The 25,073-nt window shown below is 43.4% G+C and overlaps 1 protein-coding gene, 1 long non-coding RNA gene and 1 pseudogene across 2 annotated transcripts; all 3 read right to left on the bottom strand.

Annotated features, from left to right (window-relative positions):
* Positions 1 to 891: 891 nt before the first annotated feature.
* On the bottom strand, positions 892 to 4,869 carry LOC116873052 (spermatogenesis-associated protein 31D1-like). Its single transcript, XM_032866706.1, has one exon. It carries the CDS (start codon positions 4,867 to 4,869, stop codon positions 994 to 996), a length of 3,876 nt encoding a protein of 1,291 aa, XP_032722597.1. The 3' UTR covers positions 892 to 993.
* A 120-nt stretch (positions 4,870 to 4,989) lies between these two features.
* LOC116873053 lies at positions 4,990 to 7,141 on the bottom strand. The gene is made up of 4 exons (XR_004383734.1): positions 7,084 to 7,141; positions 6,160 to 6,202; positions 5,514 to 5,575; positions 4,990 to 5,286 (listed from the first exon to the last, which is right to left on the bottom strand). It is a non-coding gene; the product is annotated as an uncharacterized LOC116873053 (long non-coding RNA).
* Positions 7,142 to 19,959: 12,818 nt separating this feature from the next.
* Positions 19,960 to 21,827, bottom strand: LOC116873083 (annotated as a pseudogene).
* Positions 21,828 to 25,073: the final 3,246 nt, after the last annotated feature.

Here is a 25,073-nt window from a genome sequence, read left to right as displayed (position 1 = left end):
GCTAGAGAAGCCCACATGACAAGGAACCAGCCAGATCCAGCCAAGAGCCAGCAAGGTACTGAGGATCTCATTCCAACAGACTTTGAGGAACTGCATCCTGCCAGCAGCTATGTGAATGAGTATGGGAGTTGGTCCTTCCCCAGTCAAGCCTCCAGATGAGAATGTAGCCTCAGCTGACACCTTAAATGCAACCTTGAAGCAGAGAATCCAGGTAGGCCTCTCCCGAATTTCAGACCCACAAAGCCATGAGATAATAAGTACGTATTTTTTAACCCACTAAATTTTGTTAATATCCATTACACAGCAATAGATAATTAATGCACCCCTCAATTACTGTAACCTTGGGGTAAAATGTTGCATGTCTAGGAAGGCAGGCACCATATAGGAGGACAGTGTCCTTGGCAACATCTCTGAGGGCCACTGTCTTCATGCTCAACGACTATCCCATGTACTCATATGTTGAAATGGTATCATTGGGCCTGAATAGCCTCCAGGAGGTGAGGCCTAGCTGACATAGTGTCCTACCCAACAAATAGTTTGGGAGGAGATGAAAGAGAGTTTAAATCAAGTTCTAGACTTTAAGGGTTTTTCTCACTATTTGTAAAGGCCTGAAGATTTTCAGAGTAAGCACGTTATACTTCTTATGAAAAAAAAAAAAGTATATGTATTAAATACAGGATATCAGAGCAGGATCAAATAAAGGACCCCAGGATAAAACTGAGAAGACCACTGTCCGGCTTTGTACAAGGGACTGGTGTACTTGTAGAAACCAAAAGCGTTAACTACTAAAAGTTGAACGCACTGCTTCCTTTCCCTGATTGCAAGCCCCAGCCCCGGTCCCAGTGCAGCACACAGAGAACACCACTCTCTATTAGAAAAAAAACATTTATTGAGGAGGATTAATATTCTTGGTTGTGCTGAAGGTTGTTCTCATCAGAGGATATATTGTCATGAAAATTGTGAAACTTTCTCAATAAGGACTGAATGATTTCTTTAGGGAAATTTTTCTCCCTGCAAGTGCTGGAGAAGCATTTTCTGCCTGAGTAGAAGAGTCAAATCGCTAAACACAGTACTTTCATCAGGGTCACCCCTGGTGGCCCAAAGGACCTGGCATACTTGATGCACACAGGTGGGGCTTGGATGAGGCACAGACTCTCCAGAAGGCAGAGAAGAAGGGCATTGACTCTGGCTTAATAGCTGATTCTCAAAGGCCTCAGCTTTCTGGGGCTGTCTGACCCTATCTCTGTTCTGTCTGATTCTTGTAGTACTTTTCTGTGCAGCACAGACAGCTTCTTGGCTGCAGGACTTGATACTTGCCTGTTTCTCTTGTTGTAGGTCAGAAAGAGCCCAATATTTGAAGGGAGGTCTCTTGTCAGGCCCTACCTGGGCCTGTAGTTCCTCCTGCTGCTGGCCTAACTCTGAGGCCTCACATCCATGCATACATACCTCCTTCTCTTCTAGGACCTTCACAATGGTAGTGAACTTCTGAGCTTCAGGAGGCTGATCACTCCCAAAAGTAGCCACACTTTCAACTGGGTCTTGGTCCTGCACTAAGTTGGCCATGAACTTGGCTTTTTGCTGGGGACTTTCTTGATGCCCTGTGATTTTTTTCTTGGAATTGATCCACTGAGAAAATTGCCTCATCTTTTTTCTGAAGTAACTTTCAAGAGGAAACTGTTCATTCTGTGACAGAGTTGACGAAGCGCGCTGTAATTTTCTGTCCTCAACATGGAGGCTCTCCTCTCTGCCTGCAGATGTCCCTACTCCTGAGTCCTCACTTCTGCATTTTCTTGCTTTGGGATCCTGAGGTCTCACTTTCTTTGCACTTCTTCTTTGTGAGAAATTCATAGGCTGGCCCTTACAGAAGGCCAGCTTCAAGCCCAAGGATTCCTGCTGCTCCTCCGTGCTAATTCTGCTGTCCTTCAGTTGGATATGCAACACCTGGGATGCTTCCATGTCCCCACTGCACACACTCTGGGACCGAGTCAGTGAAGCCTTGGAAGTCAAGCTATCTGAAGGAAGGCGCATGTCAGTGGAACATCCTTGAGCCTGGTTATCCTCCTCACTCTCCAGTTTAAACTTTAACTCACTCAGGATCTGTCTTTTCAGGTCTGATAGTTTAGAATCTTGGGGAACCAGTAGTTTTGGTGAGGGGTGTTCCGTGGTCATGGCAGTTTCTACTTTATTCATGTTGACATTTATCATTTTGGAGCTTCTCAACTCACTGCTTGTCAAGATTTCCCAAGATTGGGATTGAAAGGTACACAACTCCTTGGTGTCGAATATATCCCTGGACAGGTTGGGCATGGCAAAGTGTTGTAAATTCTTCTCGACCATCACTTTGCCCTGTTCCATTTCTATTCTGTTACTGGAACTCACATTCTCATATGTTGGCTCATGTCCAGCCCCAGCTTGACTTGTGGGTACCTCTGGGCCACATGTGTTGTCTGGTACAGTCTCACTGGTTCTCACTTGAGCTCTGATGCTGTGTGTAAGGGGCTGAAAAGTCTGGCTTCCCCACTCAGCTATCTGGATACACTCTGTAGTCTTATGGTCAGTGTCAGAGTGTGATGCCTTCAGGCCCCCCTGTCCTTCATTTTTCATAGATGAAATAGTGGGGAAAGGATGATCCACAGTGGGAACTGACTTTGTTTTTATCACCCTGTTTCTGAAAGAAGGTTTAGAGTTTCCCTCAAGGAGTTTAAAAAAGTCAACTTTGGAATCGACCCCAGAAATATGCATGGCTGAGGAGGGAAAGTAAAATTGGGGAAGAGGCCATATTTTGGCTTCTCTCAACATATAGAATTTTATGGATTCAAGAACCCTGAGGGGTAGACCCCACCTCTGACTCATGCGAAATCTAATAATATGGGCCTCTAGCACCTGTCGTGTACTGGGATCAAGAAAAGAATGCTCTAGAGTGGTACTCTGGCCGTAAACCCTACCCACCATTGGCTTTTTAGAATCTGTGTTTTCCAGAGCAGTCTGGGAACTCCCAGAGAAAGGCAATGTATTGTCATCAGCCAGCCACGAATAACACACACCTATAGGAATCCTACCCGCAGTGATCTGCCAAAATTTCTTGCTCATATGTAAACTAAGAATACTTTTCATTTGATTCTTGTCTGTGTCCTTCCTTGAGACATTCAATAATTCATTCCCCGAGTGATTCCTTGAATGACACACACAGTTACTTGTCTCCAAGGCTGCCCTCAGACCCTTCACTAGGTGGCATTCTGAGACCCTTTGTGGCCTGTCTTCTGGACTCTTCTCTAGGATATACCCAAGATTCCTCCTCATATCCTTCCTTAGCTGAAACTTTGTTTGGACCCTCTCATGGAAAGTTCCAGGGAGACTCAATTCAGTCTTTGCTAGATCCCTGTTACTATGGCCCTGAAACTCAGAGAATTGTGAGTGAACATGTCTGCCTTTTTGCTGAGAGAGTTCTGATAGTGTATGCTGAGGCTGCATCACTGCTAGGGAGTCTAGATTTCTACAGTCATGGAGGCACCAGCGTGGGATTACCATCCTTGGGCTATGTAACTCCAGTGTCTCCTGGGGTTCACAGATGATATGAAAATGGCCGGGAAGGATGGAGACTGGTACATAGGCATGGGATAACCGGCTAACCAGCGGAAGGTTGGGAGCTCGAGGACAAATGGTTTCTTCAGGTTTCTGGAACACAGGGACTAAAGCCCACAAGTTTTCCTGTTGCTTCTGCAACATGTGCCATCCCAGGTGTTGATTTTCAGTCAAGATAGGAGAGTCTGATTCATTCCTGGATCTATTGAAAGACACTCCACAGTCCCTAATCAGGGATGAAGAAGGTGGTATGATCCGGAGGCAGGATTGAAAATGGGGGTGGGTGTTCACCTTAGTGAAAGGTAGAGGCTGGGATGGGGACTGGGTTTGAGGCATGGATTGGGGGTGTACAATGGGGAGAGGAAGTGGTTGGGAATGAGGAAGTGGTGGAGATGCTTGTATTTTGATGGCAGAGGTATTATGAATTCCATTGAATGAGACAAAGTGAGACTCTAGTGGAGAAGTACTACTAGAAAACAAGAGAGTGGCTACTAAGGACTCACTGTGCAAAGAAGGAAGACCCCAGAAGAGCTGGCTATATTTCTGATGCAAGTTTTCTGCCAAAGTCTTGACATAGAGAAGCTCTTGATAAATAGAGAGCTGCTCTGGTTTGCCTTCAGTGTTCCAGCCAGTTTTGGAGGCTGTGGTGACCTGTACATCAACCGGATGCAACAAATTCCCTAAAGATGTCCTTTGGTAATCTGACCACATTTGTTTGGAAAATGGCACCTCCTCTTTTACTTTCTTCTCTAAAATCTGGAAAGCCATTCTCTTCTCCATTTGTCTCTCCAATAGGGCCTGGAAGATAAGACCAGGGAAAGAAATTCCACTGGCCTCTTTATGTTTAGTAGCAGAGTCTCTCCTGAGACAGGTTTCTGGTTGATGGAGGTAGACTTGCTCTTGGTGAACATCGGAGTGTGATAATGTGGGGAGGAACATGTTCTTGTCATGGGCCTGCCAATAGGTGAATTTGGAACTCGATGGGTTTGAACAGTCACTACCTCTAATTGTTGGGACATAAGTAGATATCTCACCAGGACTATCTGGAGATGAATTCTCAGGAACAGGTTTCAATGAGATGGAAATTGACTTCGATTGAATCACAGTTAAAGGGCAGTCTGGCAGTGGTGAAACAGATGGAGTTGGTGGTACATTATGACAAGCAAATGAATCAGTGGGTTTCCTTCTTTGAGACAGTTGTGGTAAGAGGTTGTTATCTTGTGAAATGGTGGGGTCAAGAGTGGAGATGGTATTCAGAGGTAAAGTGACCTCTTGTCTGAACATCATATGGTAGGAAAGGAGGAAATGCACGGGGTAGAGTTATGGAATAGTTCTCTGGGAATTAAGTATCCTAGGCTTTTGGCTCTAGTGGCAGGGAGTACCTAGGGGTGAGGGTAAAAAAAAGTCACCTAAGGTTAGGTGGTTTAGGTTAGAAGATGGAGGGGATTGGGGGGAAGGCTCAGGCAAAGAGGCTGGTATTAGGTCTCCTGGAGCAACTGCAGAGAAGTCGGGAGACAAAGTGAATGAGGAGTCAGTCACAGAAGCTGTAGAAACCAAGGGGATCACAGAGGGAGTAGCATCTTCCAGGACCTCTGGAACAGCAGCCGATTCACCTCAGCAGTTGTGCTGTTACATACATCACAGAAGGGATCTGGACATAATAGTTGATGAAAGTGGATGGTATCATGACGCCGGCCTAGTGGGCTATGGGAGATAGGATGTTCAAAGTTGTAACCAGGACCAGAACAAACATATGTTACCCTGCCTGGTCTGGCAAAGGTAGCCCCCCACCCACCAACATCCCCAAGACTTTCAAATTCTAACTCTGAGAATTTTCCATCCCATGTCAATTCCAGGCTTCCCTGAGGCCTGAGAAATACATAGACTCTTCTTAAGAGAGGGGTACAGGGAAGAAGGTTATGTTTACTCACCTTTACAGAAGAGAAAGCATCTTTCTTGGCTCCCCCTACTTCTCTCTGGCAAGTTTTCCACCCTGGGAAACCAGGAGAATAATGAATATAGAAGCGAGAGATCTTATAGAAGCCTGAATAGAGAGTCCTTTAAAGATATCCTTGGTAGATTGGACTTGGAGAGCACCAATTATTAGGATATAAGGTCACATGATCAATGATATTAATACTTACATTATTGGATCATACACAGTGGGATTTTGTATGTATTATCTATCCCATGTGATACTGAAAGCCACCTTATGTGGAACATAGGTCAACGGTTACCTCAAAGAGGAAGTTGAGTATCCATGATGTCACAGGTCTTTCACAAAGTCTCAGAACTTCAGAAGTTCTGACCCTTAATGTCTCACATGGCTACATATTGGACAGCACCCATTGCCCAGATCCATCACTGCTTCATGCTCAGTAATGGTCAGAGCAGGGAATCTGAGAAGGGTTTTGCATTCTGACTGCGTTTCCATGAGCCTCTCCTCTGAGGCCTCTGTTTTCTGAGAGGGAATGTACCTTGCAGCTGGCCTCCTCAGAGATCATGGACCTGAGCCCTCATGGAAAGGACAGAAAGGGTCAGCCTTGGAGAGCTCAGGTGGAAGAGGCAGACCCTTACCTTTCAGAGTCCCACCTTTCCTCCTCTTGGCTCTTCCCTGATGCTAGAACGAAAAGAAAAGACTGAGGGGTGAGAACTCATCTCTCACTTTCTCTCAGAAATGGAGACCTTCTTTATCCAAGAACACCAGGACTGTATTTTAATTTATAGAACTTTGTGTTCCTTGCTTTTCTCAACTTTAAGGTTTTATTTTGAACAACAAAGTAGGATTTTGTCTGGGAGGTCCACACTTGATATTCTCACTCAGAAGTTCTTTGTGCAATGAGGACATACATACTGAAGCCCAACAGTCACATCTGTGCTCTCTTAGGTAGACCCTGTATGCTAGGATATAGCTCAGACCCCAGTCTCTTCTCAGAGGCTCAGCGCTGTTCTCCTGATCAGCCCAACATGAAGGCAGGCTTGACTGAGTGATGCTTGACATGGCAGTGTGACTCATGATCAAGACTTGGGAAAATTTGTTTTCTTACACAGACCTCATACTCTCCAAATAACCCAATCCAGAACTGCAGAATCATTGTGTTTGGGATTTTACCCAAGAGCCATCACCATACCGAAATAGACTGTGTGTTTCAAGTGGAAACCTTAGTGCTTCCTTAATCCTTCACTCTGTCAGATCTCCTTTCCTAGAGGAGTTAATGTCTGTTCTTTCCTTAGACTTCCCATTTTAGGTCTTTCTCTGACCCTACCAAACTCATTTAGAAATGTGGGAAGAGGAACAGGAAAATAGTCATTCTCTGAAGGGCAACTTCTGGTTCCAGATCTAACATTTAAAAAGCCTGGGAGTCATCACTTCAGCCTGTGAAAGAAGCAAAATGCTGAACAGACTAAAAATCAATGGCATTTCTTGGAACCATAGTGTCAAACCACTACCTCAGATCTTAAGAGTGTCAATGTAGAAAATCATACCTAAGATTCCCTTACCTGAAACAGAAGGCACTAGGGGCTCAACACTGCTCTCTTGGTAGGAACACTTAAACAGATACTTTGACAAATTGCTGAAGGATGCGTATGGGCTAGTATGAGAGTGAGAAACTCCTGGGGTCACAATCTAATGGGCCCCCCATTTATTTATGGGTTATATTACCAGGGATCCAACCCAACCTGGTTCTCACAGTAAAGAACTACCAAAAAAAAAAAAAGGTGGGAAAAATGCTCTTATTTCTGGCAGGGGAGTGTAGTGTTAGAGAGAAAAGAGAAAGGTAACCGTTTGGAAACATTGGGAAATATTCCCAGAGTGTTTTCCATAACAGAAGTCTACTCGATGGGAAAAGCCTACCAGAGCATTATGACCCATGGAGAAGGCAAATTACCAACTACAGCAGCCCCCTCTAGGCTCCCTTTCTCATCAATAAAGTGGAACAAAAACCCAAAACTTTAAACACTAGCCAACATCATAATCCAGGGACATAAGCCCATTAAAAGAGTAATGATTAATCATATCCCCTCCCCTGACACCTTGCTACAATATTGATAGCTCTGGTGTAGGAACAGGATCGTAGCTAAGAAGAGCTGCAAGGTATAGTTTCTTTTTTTTTTTTTTCCAAGATTTTATTTATTTATTTGACACATAAAAATCACAAGTAGGCAGAGAGGCAGGGGGGGCAGTGGGTGGGGGAGCCGGATCCCCACTGAGCAGAGAGCCAACACAGGGCTTGATCCGAGGACCCTGGGACCATAACCAAAGCTGAAGACAGAGGCTTTAACCCACTGAGCCCCCCAGGCACCACTGGTATAGTTTCTATGTAGGGAGATTTAGGGAAACCTAAAGACACTAGGAGAGACAAAAAGAAGGACACTAAAGGAAACTGCAGCCTCTGATATGCATAGCTACAGTAAATATTAAACATACCCGACACCTAACCAGACTAACATAAGACTTCACATTAAAGGTCTCTTTATTTCAGTTCTGATTACCCAATACATAATGTTTGGCTTTCAAAGAAACCTTACAAGGCATGCTAAATGCAAGAAAAAGCAAACTCGTCAAACCAAGCATCAGGTGCATATTCAGATATGACAAATTTCAGAATTCTCATACATGGAATCTAAAATAACCACGATTATTATGTTAAAGTCTCTAATGGAAAAGGTAGACAACATACAAAAACAGATGATGCATGTAAGCCAAGAGAGGGAAATTCTACGAAAGAATCAAAAGGAAATGTTAGATAAAAAAAGCAGTATGACAAATGAACAATGACTTTGATTGACTCATCAGTAGGTCCATACAGGCAAGGAAAGAATATGTGAGTTTGCATATATGTCAGTAGAAACATTCCAAACTGAAATACAAAGAGAAAAAGAATTTTCTTAATGCTAAAATCTAGAATATCCAAAAACTGTGTTTCAAACTGTATAACAGACATATAATTAGAATACCAGAAGAAGAAAGAACAGAAAAAAATGTTCAAAGTAATAATGGCCAAGGAGTTTCCAAAATTAATAACAGGTTAGTGATACATTGTGGAAGTTCAGAGTATACCAAGCAGGGAAATATTAAAAAAGTCTATACATGGACATATCATATTCAAATGATAAGAAAACAAAAGATAAAATTTTGAAGGAATCCAGAGGGAAATAGAAACCTTATCTCTAGATGAAAAAAACATAAGAATTATGATGTATTATAATAAACCATGAAAGTAAGAGATTGGAGTGAAATGTTTACTGTTGAAAGAAAAAAACACCAATCCAAAATTTTATATCTAGTGATATTATCCTGCAAAAGGAAAAGAGAAATAAAACTTAGACAAATAAAAGCAGGGAATTCATCAGCAACAGACCTGCCCTGCATAAATGTTAAAAGAAGTTCTTTGTTGAGAAGGAAAATAACTCAGATCTACATAAAGGAAAGGAAGAGAAGGAATAAATGAGGGTCAAATAAAACTTTCATTCATCTTATTCTCAACTGACCTAATAATAACAATAATGATAATGTGTTCAGTGATTATAGTTCATGGCTAAGTGAAATGAATGGCATCAGTGGTACAAAGGACAGGAGGAATTGGACACTCCTGCACTATCTATGAAGTTATATACCATTATATGAAAGGGGACTTAGAGTACTTGTAAATGTATATTACAAACTCTAGGACAACCACTAAAATATTTTTAAATACAATAATTGATAGACTAACAAAAGTGAGAAAATATAATTATATATAATGCTTGTTTAAAACCAGAAAAAAAAAAAAACAGAAAAAGCGGGGAAGGATGGGTATAATGAAGAGCAAATAGTACGGACAAGGTAGAGATATTAATCCAACTATATTTAAAAATCACTAAATGGAAGTGGTCTAAATTCACCAACTAAAAGAGGAGACTGTCAGAGCACAGAAAAAAAACAAGACCCAATTATATATTGTCTTTGAAATACTCACTTTAAATATAAAGTACAGATAGATTAAAAACAAAGACACAGAAAAAAATGTATCATGCTAACACTAACGAAAAGAAAATAGGAGTAACTCTATTATTTTGGGCAAAGCAAACTTCACAACAGGAAAATTATCATAGGTAAAGAAGAGCATTACATAACAATAAAGAGGTCAATTCTCCAAGAAGACAGAACACTCCTGAACAGGTACACATGTAAAACATAGTGTCAAAATATGTGAGGCAAAAACTGGTACAATTGCAAGAAAAAATGGATGAATCCACTGTTATTGTTGGAGATTTCCACAGCCCTTATCAGAAATGGGCAGATTCAGCAGGCAGAAAACCAGTAAAGATACAGTTGCCCCAAACATCATCATCAATCAACTTGCTCTAATTGACATTTGTAAAATACCTCATCCAGCCACAGAATAGACATACTTCTCAAGCTCACATAAAACGTTCACTAAGATGGACCATATTTAGGACCAAAAAACACACCTTAAAAATATATAATAGAAATCACACAAAGTATGTTTTCAGACCATCGTAGAATTTTCACCAAAATACCTTATTGTCATCTCTACCAATTTTAAATAATAATGTCATTTTTGTTGGTAGTTATATGTATTTATTTCTTCTCCCCATGCTACCTAGTCATTTAATAGTAGGAACCCTTATGACTTCATTATTTAGATTATTAACTGTTGAAATTAAGCCCTGTATCATTTCCTTACTTGACTCGCCTACATTCCCTAACTGATGAAGGAGGCCCTAGACAATAAGATTTTCAATAAGATGAATGAAAGTTTTATTTGACCCTCATTTATTCCTTCTCTTCCTTTCCTTTATGTAGATCTGAGTTATTTTCCTTCTCAACAAAGAACTTCTTTTAACATTTATGCAGGGCAGGTCTGTTGCTGATGAATTCCCTGCTTTTATTTGTCTTAAGTTTTATTTCTCTTTTCCTTTTGCAGGATAATATCACTAGATATAAAATTTTGGATTGGTGTTTTTTTCTTTCAATAGTAAACATTTATTCTTTGGCCCTAGACACCCACTCCTTTCCCTCCCTTATGAGGAGGGTTTGCCAGTAATAACAGCCTTCTTTTCCTCTCTTAACCTGCATCCACAGCTTCACCATTGTCTCTCCCAAAGGAAGGTACACTTCTAGCCCGCCCCACTTCACATACCCTCCCTTGACTGCAGGACGTATGTCTGTTAAGAAAAATCCCCCCCACATATCTTTGAATTTCTGGAATTGTTTTTAAATAGAAAGTATGGTCTTAACTGTCCCTGAGGCCCTTAGGACTCACAACTATAAAAACATCCTTTAACATCTGAGCAAGATAAGCTCCACCCAAAAAAAATTTCCAGGTGAGAAGGAGTTGTAAATATGGCACATCGTATTGATTTTTCAAACCTGGCCTTGTTCTAAAAGAGGCTGAGAAACTGATCCCAATTAAAGGAAACTAAAGGTACACAGCAACTAGATGTAGTATGTCATCCTATACTAACTCCTGTAAGGAGGTTTACACACATACGCACACACACACACAGGACATTACTTGATAAATTGATAAAAATGGAATTTGAGTGGGAGATTAGTTAAAAGTTTGCATCAATGTGAAATTTACTGAAGGAGATAACTGTGGTGTCAGAGAATATTCTTTTTAATAAGAAATACACTATGGAGGCACCTGGGTGGCTCAGTCATTAAGCGTCTGCCTTCAGCTCAGGTCATGATCCCAGGATCCTGGGATCAAGCCCTGCATCAGGCTCCCTGCTCAGCAGGAAGCCTGCTTCCTCCCCTTCCACTCTCACTGCTTCTGTTCCCTCTCTCATGGTGTCTCTCTCTGTCAAATAAATAAATAAAATCTTTAAAAAAAAAGAAATACACTATGAAATATTCAGGGAGAAAGTGTGTGATGCATGAAATGTATTCTCAATTATTCAAGAATATATGCATAATTTTCCTATGTGTATATGTGTCTTCCTATGTAGAGAGAAGGGGAAGGAGGAAAGGAGAGAGAGATGGTAAATAGGTCAAAATCTTGATAGGAACATCTGGATAAAGGGTATATAGCTTTACCATCTATGGCTTTACCATCTATGCAACTTTTCCACAACTTTATTTTCAAATACATTTTAAAAATGAATTTAACCCAACCTTTGAGATTTCTGACTTTGATTCCAGAAGCTACTACCTCCACCATACTCTGACCCCAGATATGTGCAATGCTAACTTTAAAACAGTTGTGTCAAGTTCTGTCCAATACAAGAAACCTGGGATCCTCTCTGCACATTTGAAACATGCTAACATTTCAATAAGGTTTTACAAAACTGGAAAAGAGCACCCCCACTCAAAAAAAAAAAAGATTTTAGAAATTATATGCAATATAAAACAAACAACAATGAAGAAGAATTCAACATGTTTACTAATGTGGAATCCCTAATTTCTTTTTCTGTAGTGCCACCAGGTTGCTCGTCTTCTGGGTTTTGCAGTGTGAATGATGTGCCAGCACTTTGTTTGCTCTGCTAGTCAGTTACCCGTCCTCCACCAGATTGACATCTTCCAAAAATGTGTTGACAACTTTTGTCCTTTATGTTCCTTCTTATCATCCTTAAGCATTTATTTTTAAATCCTTTACTTGTTTTAACAGCTTTATCGAAATATAGCTCACATACCATAAAATTCACCCATTTAACATGTGTAATTCCTTGATTTTCAGTATATGCATCACCACAGTCAATTTTAAACATTGTCATGACTTAAGAGAAACAAATCTGCAAACTTTTGCTGCTATTCTCCTCTCCCCTCCTCCCTCCAGCTCTAAGATGTACTACTTTCGGCTTCTAGGTTTTCCTATTCTGGACATTTCATGTGAATGGAGTCATATGTGGCCATTAGTGACTGGCTTCTTTCATTTAACATGTTTTCAAGGTTCATCCCTGTTGTGGCATGGATTGGTCTTTTTTATTCCAAAAAAATATTATATCATAGGGATGTTATATTTAATTCACCCATTTCTCAGTTGACAGATGTTTGAATTGTTTCCATCTTTTGACCTTATAAATAGATAGCTGTAAACATTTGTTTGCAAGTTTTTGTGTAGAACTATGTTTTCATTTCTCGTGAGTTTATACCAAGAAGTGGAACTGCTGGGTTCTATGTTAACCCTATGTCTAACATTTTGAGCAACTGCCACACTGTTTTCTAAAATAGCTGTACCATTTTTCATTCCCACCAACATTGCGTGGGGGTTCTAATTTCTCCACATTCCCACCAACAGTTGTATTTTTTTATTTTAGCCATCCTTGTGGGTGTGAAATTTTGGCAAATATTGACTTCAATTTGCATTTTTCTGATGGTTAATGATAATGAGCAGTTTTCATCTAATCTTTTACTTTTAATGCCATTTAGGAGAGAGGGGAGTGTTTGATCTACTTCATTTAAGGTGAAACACAGTAGTTTATTTGAAATGTAACAGGACAAATTTTTCTTCTAAATATTTGAAAACACAGAGTGTCAAATCTTTAACAAAATATACAGTGTTCTTCTATACTTTTTGCATATTACAGTTACTGAATGATTAAGGGACAGTGAAATTCTGCCCTGAATTTGCTCCCTAAGATTACTACTTCTGTGGGGTTGAGGAATTCACTCAAATGGCTCCTCAGGGTTGACTATAAGGCAGAGCAGAACTGATTGCCAAAACCTCTAAAGCCCAGTGCCTTTTCATCACAAATACTGCATAAACCTGTTTTGAATAAGTGTGTAGACCAAGTGATAAATATCAAAGAAATGTGAGAACTTTGACGTGGACACATAGCATATATCTCAGAGATGGATGGCAAAATGTTTAAAGGGACTTTTGCACTTTAATCACAGTGTATCACACCCGCCCAATGATAACAGTGCAAGTTGAGTGACAGATATGTGGGATGTTATATTGTTCTATGTGCTCTTGGACATGTTTAAACATTTCTGTAGTAAAAATCATTAAAAAAAAAAAAAAAAAGATGTTGGTTGCCTCATAAGGACAGGGAGGAGGGGTCAGAAGGAGACCTGGCAAGGGTAGATCAGTCCATCAAGACTAGAAGTTAGCTCTCTCTCAATAAAGACATTTCAGAAAGTATATTTCCTTTGAGATTGGGAAGGAAACTTCTTTCCATATAACAGGAAGGAAGAGGAAAACAAGAATGGGGAGATTTTTTTGGAAGGATTTTGTTTTGTTTTGTTTTGTTTTGTTTTGTTTGTTTTGTTTTGTGAGAAGCTCTATCACTGCTTTCTTGCTCCTCTGTGAGCTGTGGTCCAGCACATCTGCTAGGCAAGCGAAGATGGCCTAAGTTTGAGGAAAGTAAAGGAAATTTGAAGTAGATCTCAGGGCCACCTGGGTGTCTCAGTCAGTTAAGAATCTGCTTTCAGTTCACCTGATGACCCTGGTATCCTGGGATTGAGTCCTGCTCCTTGCTTGGCAGAAAGCCTGCTTCTCCCTCTACCTCTGCCAGTACCCGATTGTGCTCCTGCTCTCTCTCAAACGAAATTAAAAATAAAATAAATTAGATCTGAGAACACTGAGGAGAGAATGTACTAAGGAAATAGTGACCTAACTCCATTTATTTTGCTCACCTTAGTGGGTCTTGGATAAGTATTTGTGGAATGAATGAATGATTTCCAGGTAGTGCTGGGGCTGAATTTCATGTGGCATCAGACTCAGTTGTGAGTAGACTCAGTTTTGACATGGGAGATTTAATCCAAGAGTAGTCAGAAAGGCACTTCTAAAAAAGGCAAAGAGACAAGATTTTGCCAGACAGGAAGGACTGAAGGAGATTAGATGGGGTCCACTTGTACTGGGGTCTGTTTTTTTTTTTTTTTTTAATTGAAGAATGGCTGATGCAATATCACATTAGTGTCAGGTATGCAACTCTATGCTGTGCTTTGCTTACCACAACTGTAGCTACCACATGTCACCAGTTAACGCTGTTACAGTACCATGGACTCTATTTCCTATGCTGGGCTGGTGCTGTTTACATGTTGGTTACCTGATAAGCCATCAGTTCTACCTTGGAGAGTGAGGAAAGGAAGAACAAGGCCTTACTGGATAGGCAAGAAGTGGAAAGTGAATGATGTGGAGTAGAAAAATTAACAGGGACATATAAGCTGGAAGGACAGGGGCATGAGGCAAAGGGACAGAATGTCAGACTATAGTATTCCCGATGGCAGAAGTATTGCCAGTAATAAGCTCTACAGGGTGGCACGAAGTGCACTGGATTGGCCATAATGGACTCTAAAATGAGATTATGTAGGAAGCGGCAGGCTGGGTTATTGGCTGGTCTGTCCGCATAGATGTTAGAGCCTACTGTACCCCCTCCTCACCTCTTCAGGTTCCCTGCCTGGGGTCCCTTCCCACCTATTGTCCCCCTCAGGGCCTCCACAGCATCAAATCTGCATTCTTTCTGTAACCCCAACATTCAAATAGTGTAGGGTCAATGAAAACCTGGACAAGAATCTACAAGTGTGATAGTGAGAGAGGTCATGGACATCTGGTTTTTTGTTTTAGCACTGAGCAGTCCTGAGACTGTCCAGAAGACGACCTCAGGTGTTCTCTAGCACACTCACCCCATTTTGAGCCCTAGCCTGAGGTGGAGTTGCCTTCCCTCCAGAGTCTTTTTTTTTTTTTTAAGATTTTTTATTTATTTGACAGACAGAGATCACAAGTAGGTAGAGAGACAAGCAGAGAGAGAGAGAGGAGGAAGCAGGCGCCCTGCCAAGCAGAGAGCCCGATGTGGGACTCGATCCCAGAACCTTGAGATATGACCTGAGCTGAAGGCAGAGACTTAACCCACTGAGCCACCCAGGCGTCCCTCCCTCCAGAGTCTTATTGGAAGTGTGGGAATATGAGCAGTCTTGGCCCAAAAACCAAAACAAAACAAAAAGCATTCCATAGAGTTCCATGGTAAGCCCCCAAACATCTGTATCCTGGTACACAGTTTAGAACTCACCTCTGGTTCCTAAGTTGCACATCTTCTGGAGAAGAACTACCATGGCTCCACTAAGGCCATGAATATTGAAGGTGGCATACCACCATCCTAGGCATAGTAAATGCAGTATCTTATATATTGTCATCGAGTGTGGATGGAAGGCAGGCACCAAGATCACCTTCCCCCAAAGGGGATGCCATGCCTGACAGCCTGCAGGTATTGCTTGCATACTCAAGGAACAGAACCATGCCTTTTTGATATAAGCCATTGGTAGGCTGTGCCAGATTCCAGTCTGCCTCAAAGTGGTGGTGCCTGGATCAGACTGAGGAAGGAGGGGAGTGGGACAGGGTCCTGAGAAGGGGATGATTAGACATAAACTTTTGTTCCATCAGCAAGGTCACTCTTTTTGCCTTTTCATTCCTTCAGAGGTATCTTACCCTAAAAGGTGGTAGCTGCCTTGTCAACATTCCTACCACTAACAGCTAAGTGATGCTTTTGTTCTGCAAAAAACATCCTTAGTCCAGCAGCCTGAAAAAACACCCAGGGAAGGGAAGCACTTCTAGTGGGAAACCTCAGTGTCAAATTTAACGTGGCTCACAGGACAGATTCTTAAGCAGCATCTAGGCTATTCTTCAACCCTACCCCAACCAGCCCAAGATCAACCCAGACAACACCTTCTCCCGCCCAACCAAACACTCCCATTCAGAGTTCATCCACCTGTGGGATCCTCTGATCACTGACTTCTACTAAATGATTAAGCTACTGTAACACAATAACAATGAAGAAACAACAGGGGCTTAATCATTATTTTCTGAAAACTATACCTGTCTTTGATCCTCCTCAGATATAGAAGACTTGCTGTAAACGGTGTAAAATATTCAATGAGGGGAGAGGTGTGAGCTACTATACATTTTCAGTAAGGCTAAACCATGCGACAGGAGAGAGAGCCCATCTCCCAAACTTCATCAGAGAGGGAATGGGCTTTGGGGGCTTTGGGGGACACATGATACATATTTCTCAAGAGCTGCAGCATATTGGTCACCTTTTAGAAGCCAGAAGAAGCAATCAGTAACAGCAGGAACTGATTTACCCAAAACCCATGCTCCCAAGACAGTACACAGAACAGACATCACTATTATTAGGGAAATATTTATTCCTCACAAGGGATTATTTTGGTGTAGGAAATGCCCCCCAAAACCCTCTCACTGGAAATTCTGGAGAAGGGTTTTCTAACTAGTAGGGACACATCTCTGCACACAGTGCCTTCAGGAGTCGTGAGAGTGGCTGGAGGCCACTGGGCAGCTTGATGCCCGAAGGCGGCATTTGGGTGGGGCGCAGGCTCCCTGTGGGGCATGGAGAGGGGATACTTCTGATGCAGTAGCTGGTCCTTAAATGACACAGTATTCTGGGGCTGTCTGTCCTTGTTTCTGAGCTGTTACTTCCAGTAAGGCCTTGCCCAGCAAAGACAGCTTCTTGCTGGCAGGACCTGGCATTCGTCTCCTTATGAGCTGGAACCCTGTAGTTGAAAGGATACCCTGGGACAGGCTGTACCTGGGCCTGCACTTGTGCTTTCTGCTGAGTTTTCCCAAACTTGGTTTGGGAAAATGGAGAGAATGGAGGAGAATGGGCTGCTGAGGGCAGGTGCTGCCTATTGCACGCCGACGCCCCATTCTCTCCTCTTGGAACTTCCCAACAGCTGTCATGATTTTCTGAGCTTAGGCATCCCAGTAAAGGCAGCTCTACCTTTAAGCAGCCCTCTGCTTTCCACAGATGATAGGGGACTGGGCACTTCTCCTGGGAGTTTTCTTGCCTTTTGCATTTTATCCCAGGAGGAAGCCATTGAAAAAAATCCTTCATTTTTTTACTGAAAAGGCTTTCAGTAGGAGGCTGACCCTTCTGTGAAAGGCTTTCAGGAGGCAGCTGACCCTTCTGTGATAGGGTCTGGGAAGGCTCTCTTCCCAGGTTTACCCTCAATACCGCGCCCTGAGTAGGGAACCTCTTCTTCAGTGCCACATCTTCAGTAGGGAAACTGTTCATTCTCGGTTGGGATGTCTCCAGTCCTGCATCCCCTCCACCATGCTCTTGTGTCATGGAGCCCAGAGGCCTCATGGTCTTTGCAACAGGTGGGAGATTCTTATTCTGGCATTTCCTTAAGACATGCTTAGGGACCCAGGGCTCCTGCTGTTGTTCCATAGCAATTCCTCTCTCCTCTGGATGGACACGCAGCACCTGGGAAGCTCTCATGTCCCCGCGGGAGACACCCTGGGCAGGAGTCAGTGAGGCCTTATAAGTCAAACAATCTGAGGCAGGGGGCAGACTGGTGCATTGGGCTTGGGTCTGGCTATGCTCCCTGTTCTCCAGCGTAAGCTTTAACTCATGTAAGAGTTGTTCTTTGAGATTCAATTATTTAGGATCTTGTGGTACTGGTATGTTTGGTGAGATGGTTATTTTGACTTGATGCTCATTCCCCTTTATCATTGGGAGCTAACTGGCTTGTTGCTTGTCAAGATGCTAGGTTGTGATTGATGTGTATGAAATTCCTTGGTCCTGAATATCTCCCTGGACTCTGTGGGCCCAGTAGGTTCTGGATTCTTCATCATTATGCCTTGTTGCCCTCCTCCTCTGCTATCATTGGAATTTGCACTCTTATCCTTTGGCTCATGTCTGGCCCCAGCTTGCCTTGCAGGTGGATTTGTGGGCCATCTGTTGGCTATGGTGACATGTTTGACAGGTTTAAAGTCTGTCTGCCATCCTTAGTTTTTGGAACATCCTCTACAAGCTGATGGTTGATACTAGAGGTTGATTGCCTTGGAATTCTCTGCTCTTCCTTGCCCAGAGTTGAGGTGGCAGGATGAGGACAATCCTGAATGGGGGCTGAGTTTGCTGTTCCTGCTTTGTCTCCATGGCAAGATTTCAAGCTTCATCTAAGGGAGTTGAAGCCCCCAGTTTTAGAATTTGCCACAGGAATTGGGTAGGTTGAGCAGGAAGGGCTACAAGAGGATGTGGCCTTTCTCGATTTAAAGATCTCTGTGGATTCAAGGACCCTGGAGGGAAGGCCCCATAGCATCCTCCAACGAAACCTTTTGATATGGGCTTCCAGCATCTATTGTACATAAGATTCAACAAAGGGAAGCTCTTGGCAGGTGTTCAGGGAGTAGTCCTCAACCACTGATGGTGGCAAACTTCTTTGTTTTAATTCAGTCTGGGATTTCTCAGAAGGAAGTGATGTCTGCTTCATTGTATGCCATGAATTATGCACAGTCCCAGGGAGCTGACCCTCACTGATTTCCTCAGACTTTTTGCGCAAATGTATTTTCAGGACATTTTCAAGTTGTCTCTGACCTGTAGTCTCCACAGACACCATGGAGTTTTTCTCTGATGGGCTCCTAAGTTCTTTCTCAGAATCATACCCCATATCGTGATCTGAAGAGCTCTCTAGGTCACTCAACAGATCATCTTTTGGGCCATTCTCTGGGTTGTGTCCCTGATCCTTCTTCAGGTCACCGTCCTCTAGCTGAAGCATTTCTGAGTCCTCGTCATTGACACTTTCAGTATCATTCAATTTGCTCTGACTCTTAGAGATCCATGAGTGTCCACGAAAGCGCTGCTACTCAGGTAGCTGTGGAAGAGTACTCGGATGTCTTGTTAGTGAGAGAGACTCATAGATCCAGCAGGGCAGCCCCCACCAGTGTTGGATGAGCCTCTTTCGAAGGTGACTCTCTAGTTTTCTCTGAAGCTCTTCATTCAGAAAAAACTGTCCAGGAGGGACAGAGATTACAACTTGGGCCTTGGTGGCCTTGTGGCTGAGAGAAGGGTTAGGAGCTGAAGGACAGTAGTCCTCCTGGGATCTTTGGACTGCAGTGGGTTAAATCCCACACAAGTTCCTGTACCTTCTGCAACACGTTCCATTCCAGATGTTCCATTTCTGTTGATGTGAGACTCTCAGATTCATTCTGAGGTCTGTGAAAACACACTCCACAGATCTTGATGTCAGGTAGAGGACCAAATGGCAGGACTTGGAGTGGGGATTGAAGGTGGGCCTGGGGCTGGACACGAGGGATGGGCTGGGTTGAGGCAGGAGTTGAGGCGGGTTCTCAGGCAAGGATGGAGGAAGTAGATGGGGAACTACTGGGGATTCCTGCTCTGGGGAGGCACTTGAGATTTTATCTGAGGCATCGGCAGCAGGGAAGAGGGACTCACTATGCGGAGTTTGGAGACCCCAGAAGAACTGGACGTGGGTTTGCTGTAAATGGCCCTCCTCCAAGGCTGCAGGATATGGGCGCTGCTGATGCATATACAACTCCTTTGAATGGTCTTTGCTGCTCCAGAAAGGAAGGGAGGATGCCAAATCATACATATCAACAGTTGTTTGTTTTGGAAAAGAACCCTTTGTTTCCTCCCACCTGAGGAAGTCCCACCACTTTTGGACTTGTTTCTCTAGAAGTGCCAGGGCATCAGGGCTGAGAGTGAGAGGTTACCAGGCTCTAAAAGGTTGGCTGCAGGGTCTCCCCTGGAGGAAGCCTCTGAAGAATGGAGGGCCAGAGACTCTTGATGGAAATCACGTGGAGCCAGGGTTGACGGGAAGAAGTCTTTGGCATGAGTTTGCCACCAAGGGAGGTCTAAAATTGACAAGCTGGAGGGGTCAATGCCTATGATTGTTGGGACATAAGTAGACAACCCACCAGAGCTCTGTGGGGGTGAGCTCTCTGGAACAGGCTTCCTTGAGATAGAAATCGGTTTAGATCGAGTCACAGTTAAATTGCAGTCTGGCCGTGGTGAAGCGGACCGGGTTGGTGGTGCGTGATGACGAGCGAAGGTCTCAGTGGGATTCCCGGTCTGGGACAGCTCCGTTAGGGGGCTGAATCTTGGGAAAGGGTAGGGTCCAGAGAGAAGATGGTATTTAGAGACACTGTCTCTGTTTGGACAGTACAGTCCACTGAATGGACATGATGTGGTTGGACAGGAGGAAAGGCAGGGGGCTGGGGTGGGAAATGGTCCATTGGGAATTTGGAATCCAAGGGAGGAAAGGGCTCTGGTAGCAAAGAATTACCCGGTGGTGAGGGTGGAAAGAAATCAGCCACAGGGATCTCTGGGTTAGGTGAGAAGATGGAGGCATATGGTGGGGAAGGCTTAGGTAGAGAAGCTGATATTAGCTCTCCTGGAGGGACTGCTGAGAAGTCAAGGGAGAGAGTGAATGAAGAAGAAGTCACAGGAGCTGTGGAAGCCAAGGGAGTAGAATCTTCCAGGGCCTGCAGGAACAGCAGCCGATTGATCTCAGCAGTTGTGCTATTACACACCTCACAGGAGGGGTCTGGACATAACAGTTGACGAAAGTGGGTGGTATCTTGATGCCAGCCGAGGGGGCTGCAGGAGACAGGAGGTACAAAGCTGCAGCAGGACCAGAACAAGGGGAGGAGGACATGCAGTGACAAGGGAGGGGACACCTGAAGCCTGCTGTCCCTTCATAGTGCCCCACCTCTATAACTTGACAGTGTACTCAGCAGCCTTCACCCCAATATCTGTTCCTATGGCAACCCCCTCCCATGGCATGACAGACTGCAGTGAATCCTGCAATTGCATAAAACGTGCTCTAAGAGGCAACATGATAGAAGGGGAAAGACTGGTCACCTTCTTAAAACAGAGATCAGCTTCCGGGTCTCCTCCACTTCTCTTCGGTGGCATCTGTTATCTCAGAATCCAGGAGAATGGGTTATGTAGTGAAAGTAGAAACATAGGTAATAATACAGGAGTCATCTTATGGGACAGCCTTGGGCTGTTGGACTCTGAAAGCCCTAATAATGAATAGGTGAAGACAAATGGCCAATGATGTGAAGCTGGTTAGTAATCTTGCTTCATGTATAAAGTACTTTCATGTAAATTATCCATGTGATGATCAGACTACCTCTGTGAAGCAGAGAGGTCAGTGGTTACCTCAGGGAAGAGTCCTGAGTATCCATGATGTCACAGAGTTTTCACAAAGTCAGGAGACAGAAGTTCTGACTCTTGAAATCTCGCACGGCCACCTGTTGGGCGGCACTCATTGTCCAGATCTATCACTGCTTCATGCTCAGTAATGATCAGAGCAGGGAATCTGAGAACGGTTTTGCACTCTGGTTGCATTTCCATGAGCCTCTCCTCTGAGGCCTCTGTTTTCTGAGGGGGAATGTACCTAGTGGCTCGCATCCTCAGAGATCATGGACTGGGCCCTCATGGAGAGGACAGCAAGGATCAGCCTTGGAGAGCTCAGGTGGAATAGGCAGACCCTTACCTTCCAGAGTCCCACCTTTCCTCCTCCTCTTGGCTCTGCCCTGATGCTAGAACAAAAATAAAAAGAGTGAGGGAGGCTGGAACCTATGTCTTACTCTTCTCTCAGAAATGGAGACATTCTTTATCCAAGAAGACTAGGACTTTAATTAACAGAACGTTATGTTCCTTGCTTTTTTTATTTTTAAGGTGATAAAATATTTTCAATATTTGCTACTTTGAAAAAGTCTGAGGACTTTGTCTTGCACTTGGTATTCTCAGTCAGAAGTCCTCTTTTTTCAATGAGGACATAGAAAATGAAGCCCAACAGTCACATCTGTGCTCCCTTGGGCAGGACCCTGTATCCTAGGATATAGCTCAGACCCCAGTCTCTTCTCAGAGGCTCAGCACTGTTCTCCTGATCAGCCCAACATGAAGGCAGGCTTGACTGAGTGATGCTTGACATGGCAGTGTGACTCATGATCAAGACTTGGGAAAATTTGTTTTCTTACACAGATCTCATACTCTCCAAATAACCCAATCCAGGACTACAGATTCCCTGTGTTTGGGATTTTACCCAAGACCCGCCGTCGAACCCAGATAGATTGTGAGTTTCGAGTAGAAACCTTAGTCCTTCCTTAACCCTTACCCCTGCCAGGCCTCTTTTCCTAGAGGAACGAATGTCTGTTCTCTTAAGACTTCCTGTTTTAGGTGTTTCTCTGACTCTACCAAACTCCTTTTAAAACCTGGGATTAGGGTGCCTGGATAGCTCAGGTGGTGAAGTGTCTGCCTTGGGCTCAAGTCAGGATTCCAGGGTCTTGGGATCTAGCACCACATTGCACTCCCTGCTTAGCTCTCTGTGCCCCTCTACCCCACTTGTGCTCTCTTGCTTTCTCTTAAACAAAATCTTTGGGAAAAAAAAAAAAGAAGAAGAAAGTTTGGAACTAGAAATGGAAACTGTAACAATCTGTGTTGAGCACCACCCCCCAAGGATTTCATACCTATTGGGTGGTTTTGGTTTTCTAAGTTGGAAATGGGATAACAACCAGATAAAACACAGGAACAGAAGGAGCAATCCCAACCCACACAGGAAGGTGAAGTTGGATCAGTCTCCAAGCATGTTGAGCCAAAGCTCAGACATGGTTTAGTATCGCTATTCAGAAATGAGAGAATATTCCAGTGTTTGAACTCCATTGTCTGAAACACAAGACAGCCTATACTGTGCACACGCTGAATATATATCCTCCCCAGGCTTACATCACAGAGCACTGTCACAAAGAGTTTCTGAGGGTGAGGAAGGGGACAGTTGAACAAAGTGTGTCCACAGCCCCTCCCCACCTACTAGCTCAGAAGACCCCTCCATTCTTCTAGGTCCTTCAGGTCTGCCATCCTATTTTCCCACTCCTTTTCATCATTTATGAAACTTAGGAAATTTTCTGTTGTTCCATGTATAATTCATTACCTGGGTCCCCCTTTAATAGTTGAGACCTTGACTTGGGTCTTACTAGTTCCATGCCTTGAACATCTGCAAGACTACCTGGAATTTTTGCTTGTACCCTGATATTTACACTCAGGATCACATAGGTCCTCAGATCCATCTTTCATATAAAATGTGTTTCCCTGGGACACCTGGGTGGCTCAGTCGTTTAAGCAAATGCCCTCAGCTCAGGTCATTATCTCAGGATCCTGGGATCAAGCTCCGCATCGGGCTTCCTGCTCCACAGGGAGCCTGCTTCTCCCTCTCCCTCTGCCTGCAGCTCCCCTGCCTGTGTGCTCCCTGTCAAATAAATAATACCTTTAAAATAAAATGTTTGCCTTACATGAACCCAGATAGAGACCTTAATGTTCTTTCACACTTAGTTTTTTACAGGTTGCACAGCACATTTCAGTTTTTGTTTTAGTCAGCCTTTAGTATCTTTAGTCAGAGAGGCTAGCTCAATTAAAATCAATAATGCATTATTCAATAATCCCAAAACTAAAATCAATATGAAACTAACGTAAATAATTACACTTTCAAATGGTCTTGGCAATAACTCTGTAGCACTCGTATTCCTAAAGTTAGTGAAGTTAAACTGCATAAAAAGTTTGGGGACAAGCTAACGTGCGCGCATACACACACACACACACACACACACACACACACACACACACACCCTTTGACAAAATCCACTATTTTTCATATTGAAGAATAAAGTGTTTTCTCCTTTTATTTCAGTCTTTCATAAAATATTGACCCCAGTTGTTCTTACTCTACCTAAAATACTGTGTTCTGTAAATCAATACCCTAATAGGTGTACAAATCCCTTCTCAGTGAGTTGCAGCCCTGTAACAAATGCCATAGACCGGTTGGTTTAAGTGACACACATATATTTTTCATAGTTCTGGAGGATGGGAATTCCAAGATCAAGGGACAGCTGACTCAGTGTCTGTTGAGACCTTCCTCCTGGTTCACAGGCAGGTGCAACTTCTCCCTACAACTTGACGTGGCAGAAAAAGTGGGTGAGAGGTTTCTGGGGTCTCTTTTCTAAGGATACAAAACTCATTTATGAGGGCCCCACCCTCATGACCTAATCACCTCCCAAAGTCCCCATCTCCTAATACCATCACATTAGGATTAGGGTTTCATCATATGAATTTGGGGAGGAGCACAAACATACAGTTCATAAACTCCTCAAAGGCTGAGATAGGTTGCAGGCTGCTAAGTAAGCTACTGATCCCCTCCTCTGGTGGCAGGGTGGGACCCAGGAGTGTCACAGCCTTCCTGCAGAATGTAATCTTGGAAGAGCCTCACCTGATTGCCCTTGTGGGCCTTGTATATCCTTTCCTAGGAGCGCCTTGCCAGGAAAAGGGATTGATAAACTCCACCCTATATTATCATCCCCATGTATGTCTGAAAATCAACTACCTGTGACAGTTTTTCCAGGTTCCTTTTTGTCAGGTTTAAATAATCCCAGTATTTCCCTCCACTCTTCCTCCATCTTCTTTTCTGAACTCTTTTATCTTCATGGCAGCTGTCCTCTGAACTGCCTCCTAACTTCTCATGTCTTTCTTAAACTGGGATGCCCTTTATTTGATGCCCCTAGCCTAGCATTATTAACTTGGTCATCTGTGAAAGGGTAGGACAGCCTTCACCCTGGCCCAGCAGAGTCTCCTTTCAGTTCTGCAGGAACAGGTCCCCTGCCTGGAAGATCAGACCTGCCCAGAGGCACCGCTTCTTCCTCATCCTGACATGCAGTCTCAGCCACATTTTCATTTAATAAATAGTTACTTTTGGAAGCCAAGAGATGCCTGGTACATAGCCCACAGTG

Source organism: Lontra canadensis, unplaced genomic scaffold (assembly GCF_010015895.1).
Source record: "Lontra canadensis isolate GAN:19392208 unplaced genomic scaffold, GSC_riverotter_1.0 scaffold31, whole genome shotgun sequence".
In the NCBI taxonomy this organism is placed as follows: Eukaryota; Metazoa; Chordata; class Mammalia; order Carnivora; family Mustelidae; genus Lontra; species Lontra canadensis.
This window is presented reverse-complemented; position numbering and strand designations above follow the sequence as displayed.

Excerpts from the sequence above, each read along its gene's own strand:
- LOC116873052 (XM_032866706.1), bottom strand. The coding sequence starts at position 4,869 with ATGATGTTCAGACAAGAGGTCACTTTACCTCTGAATACCATCTCCACT.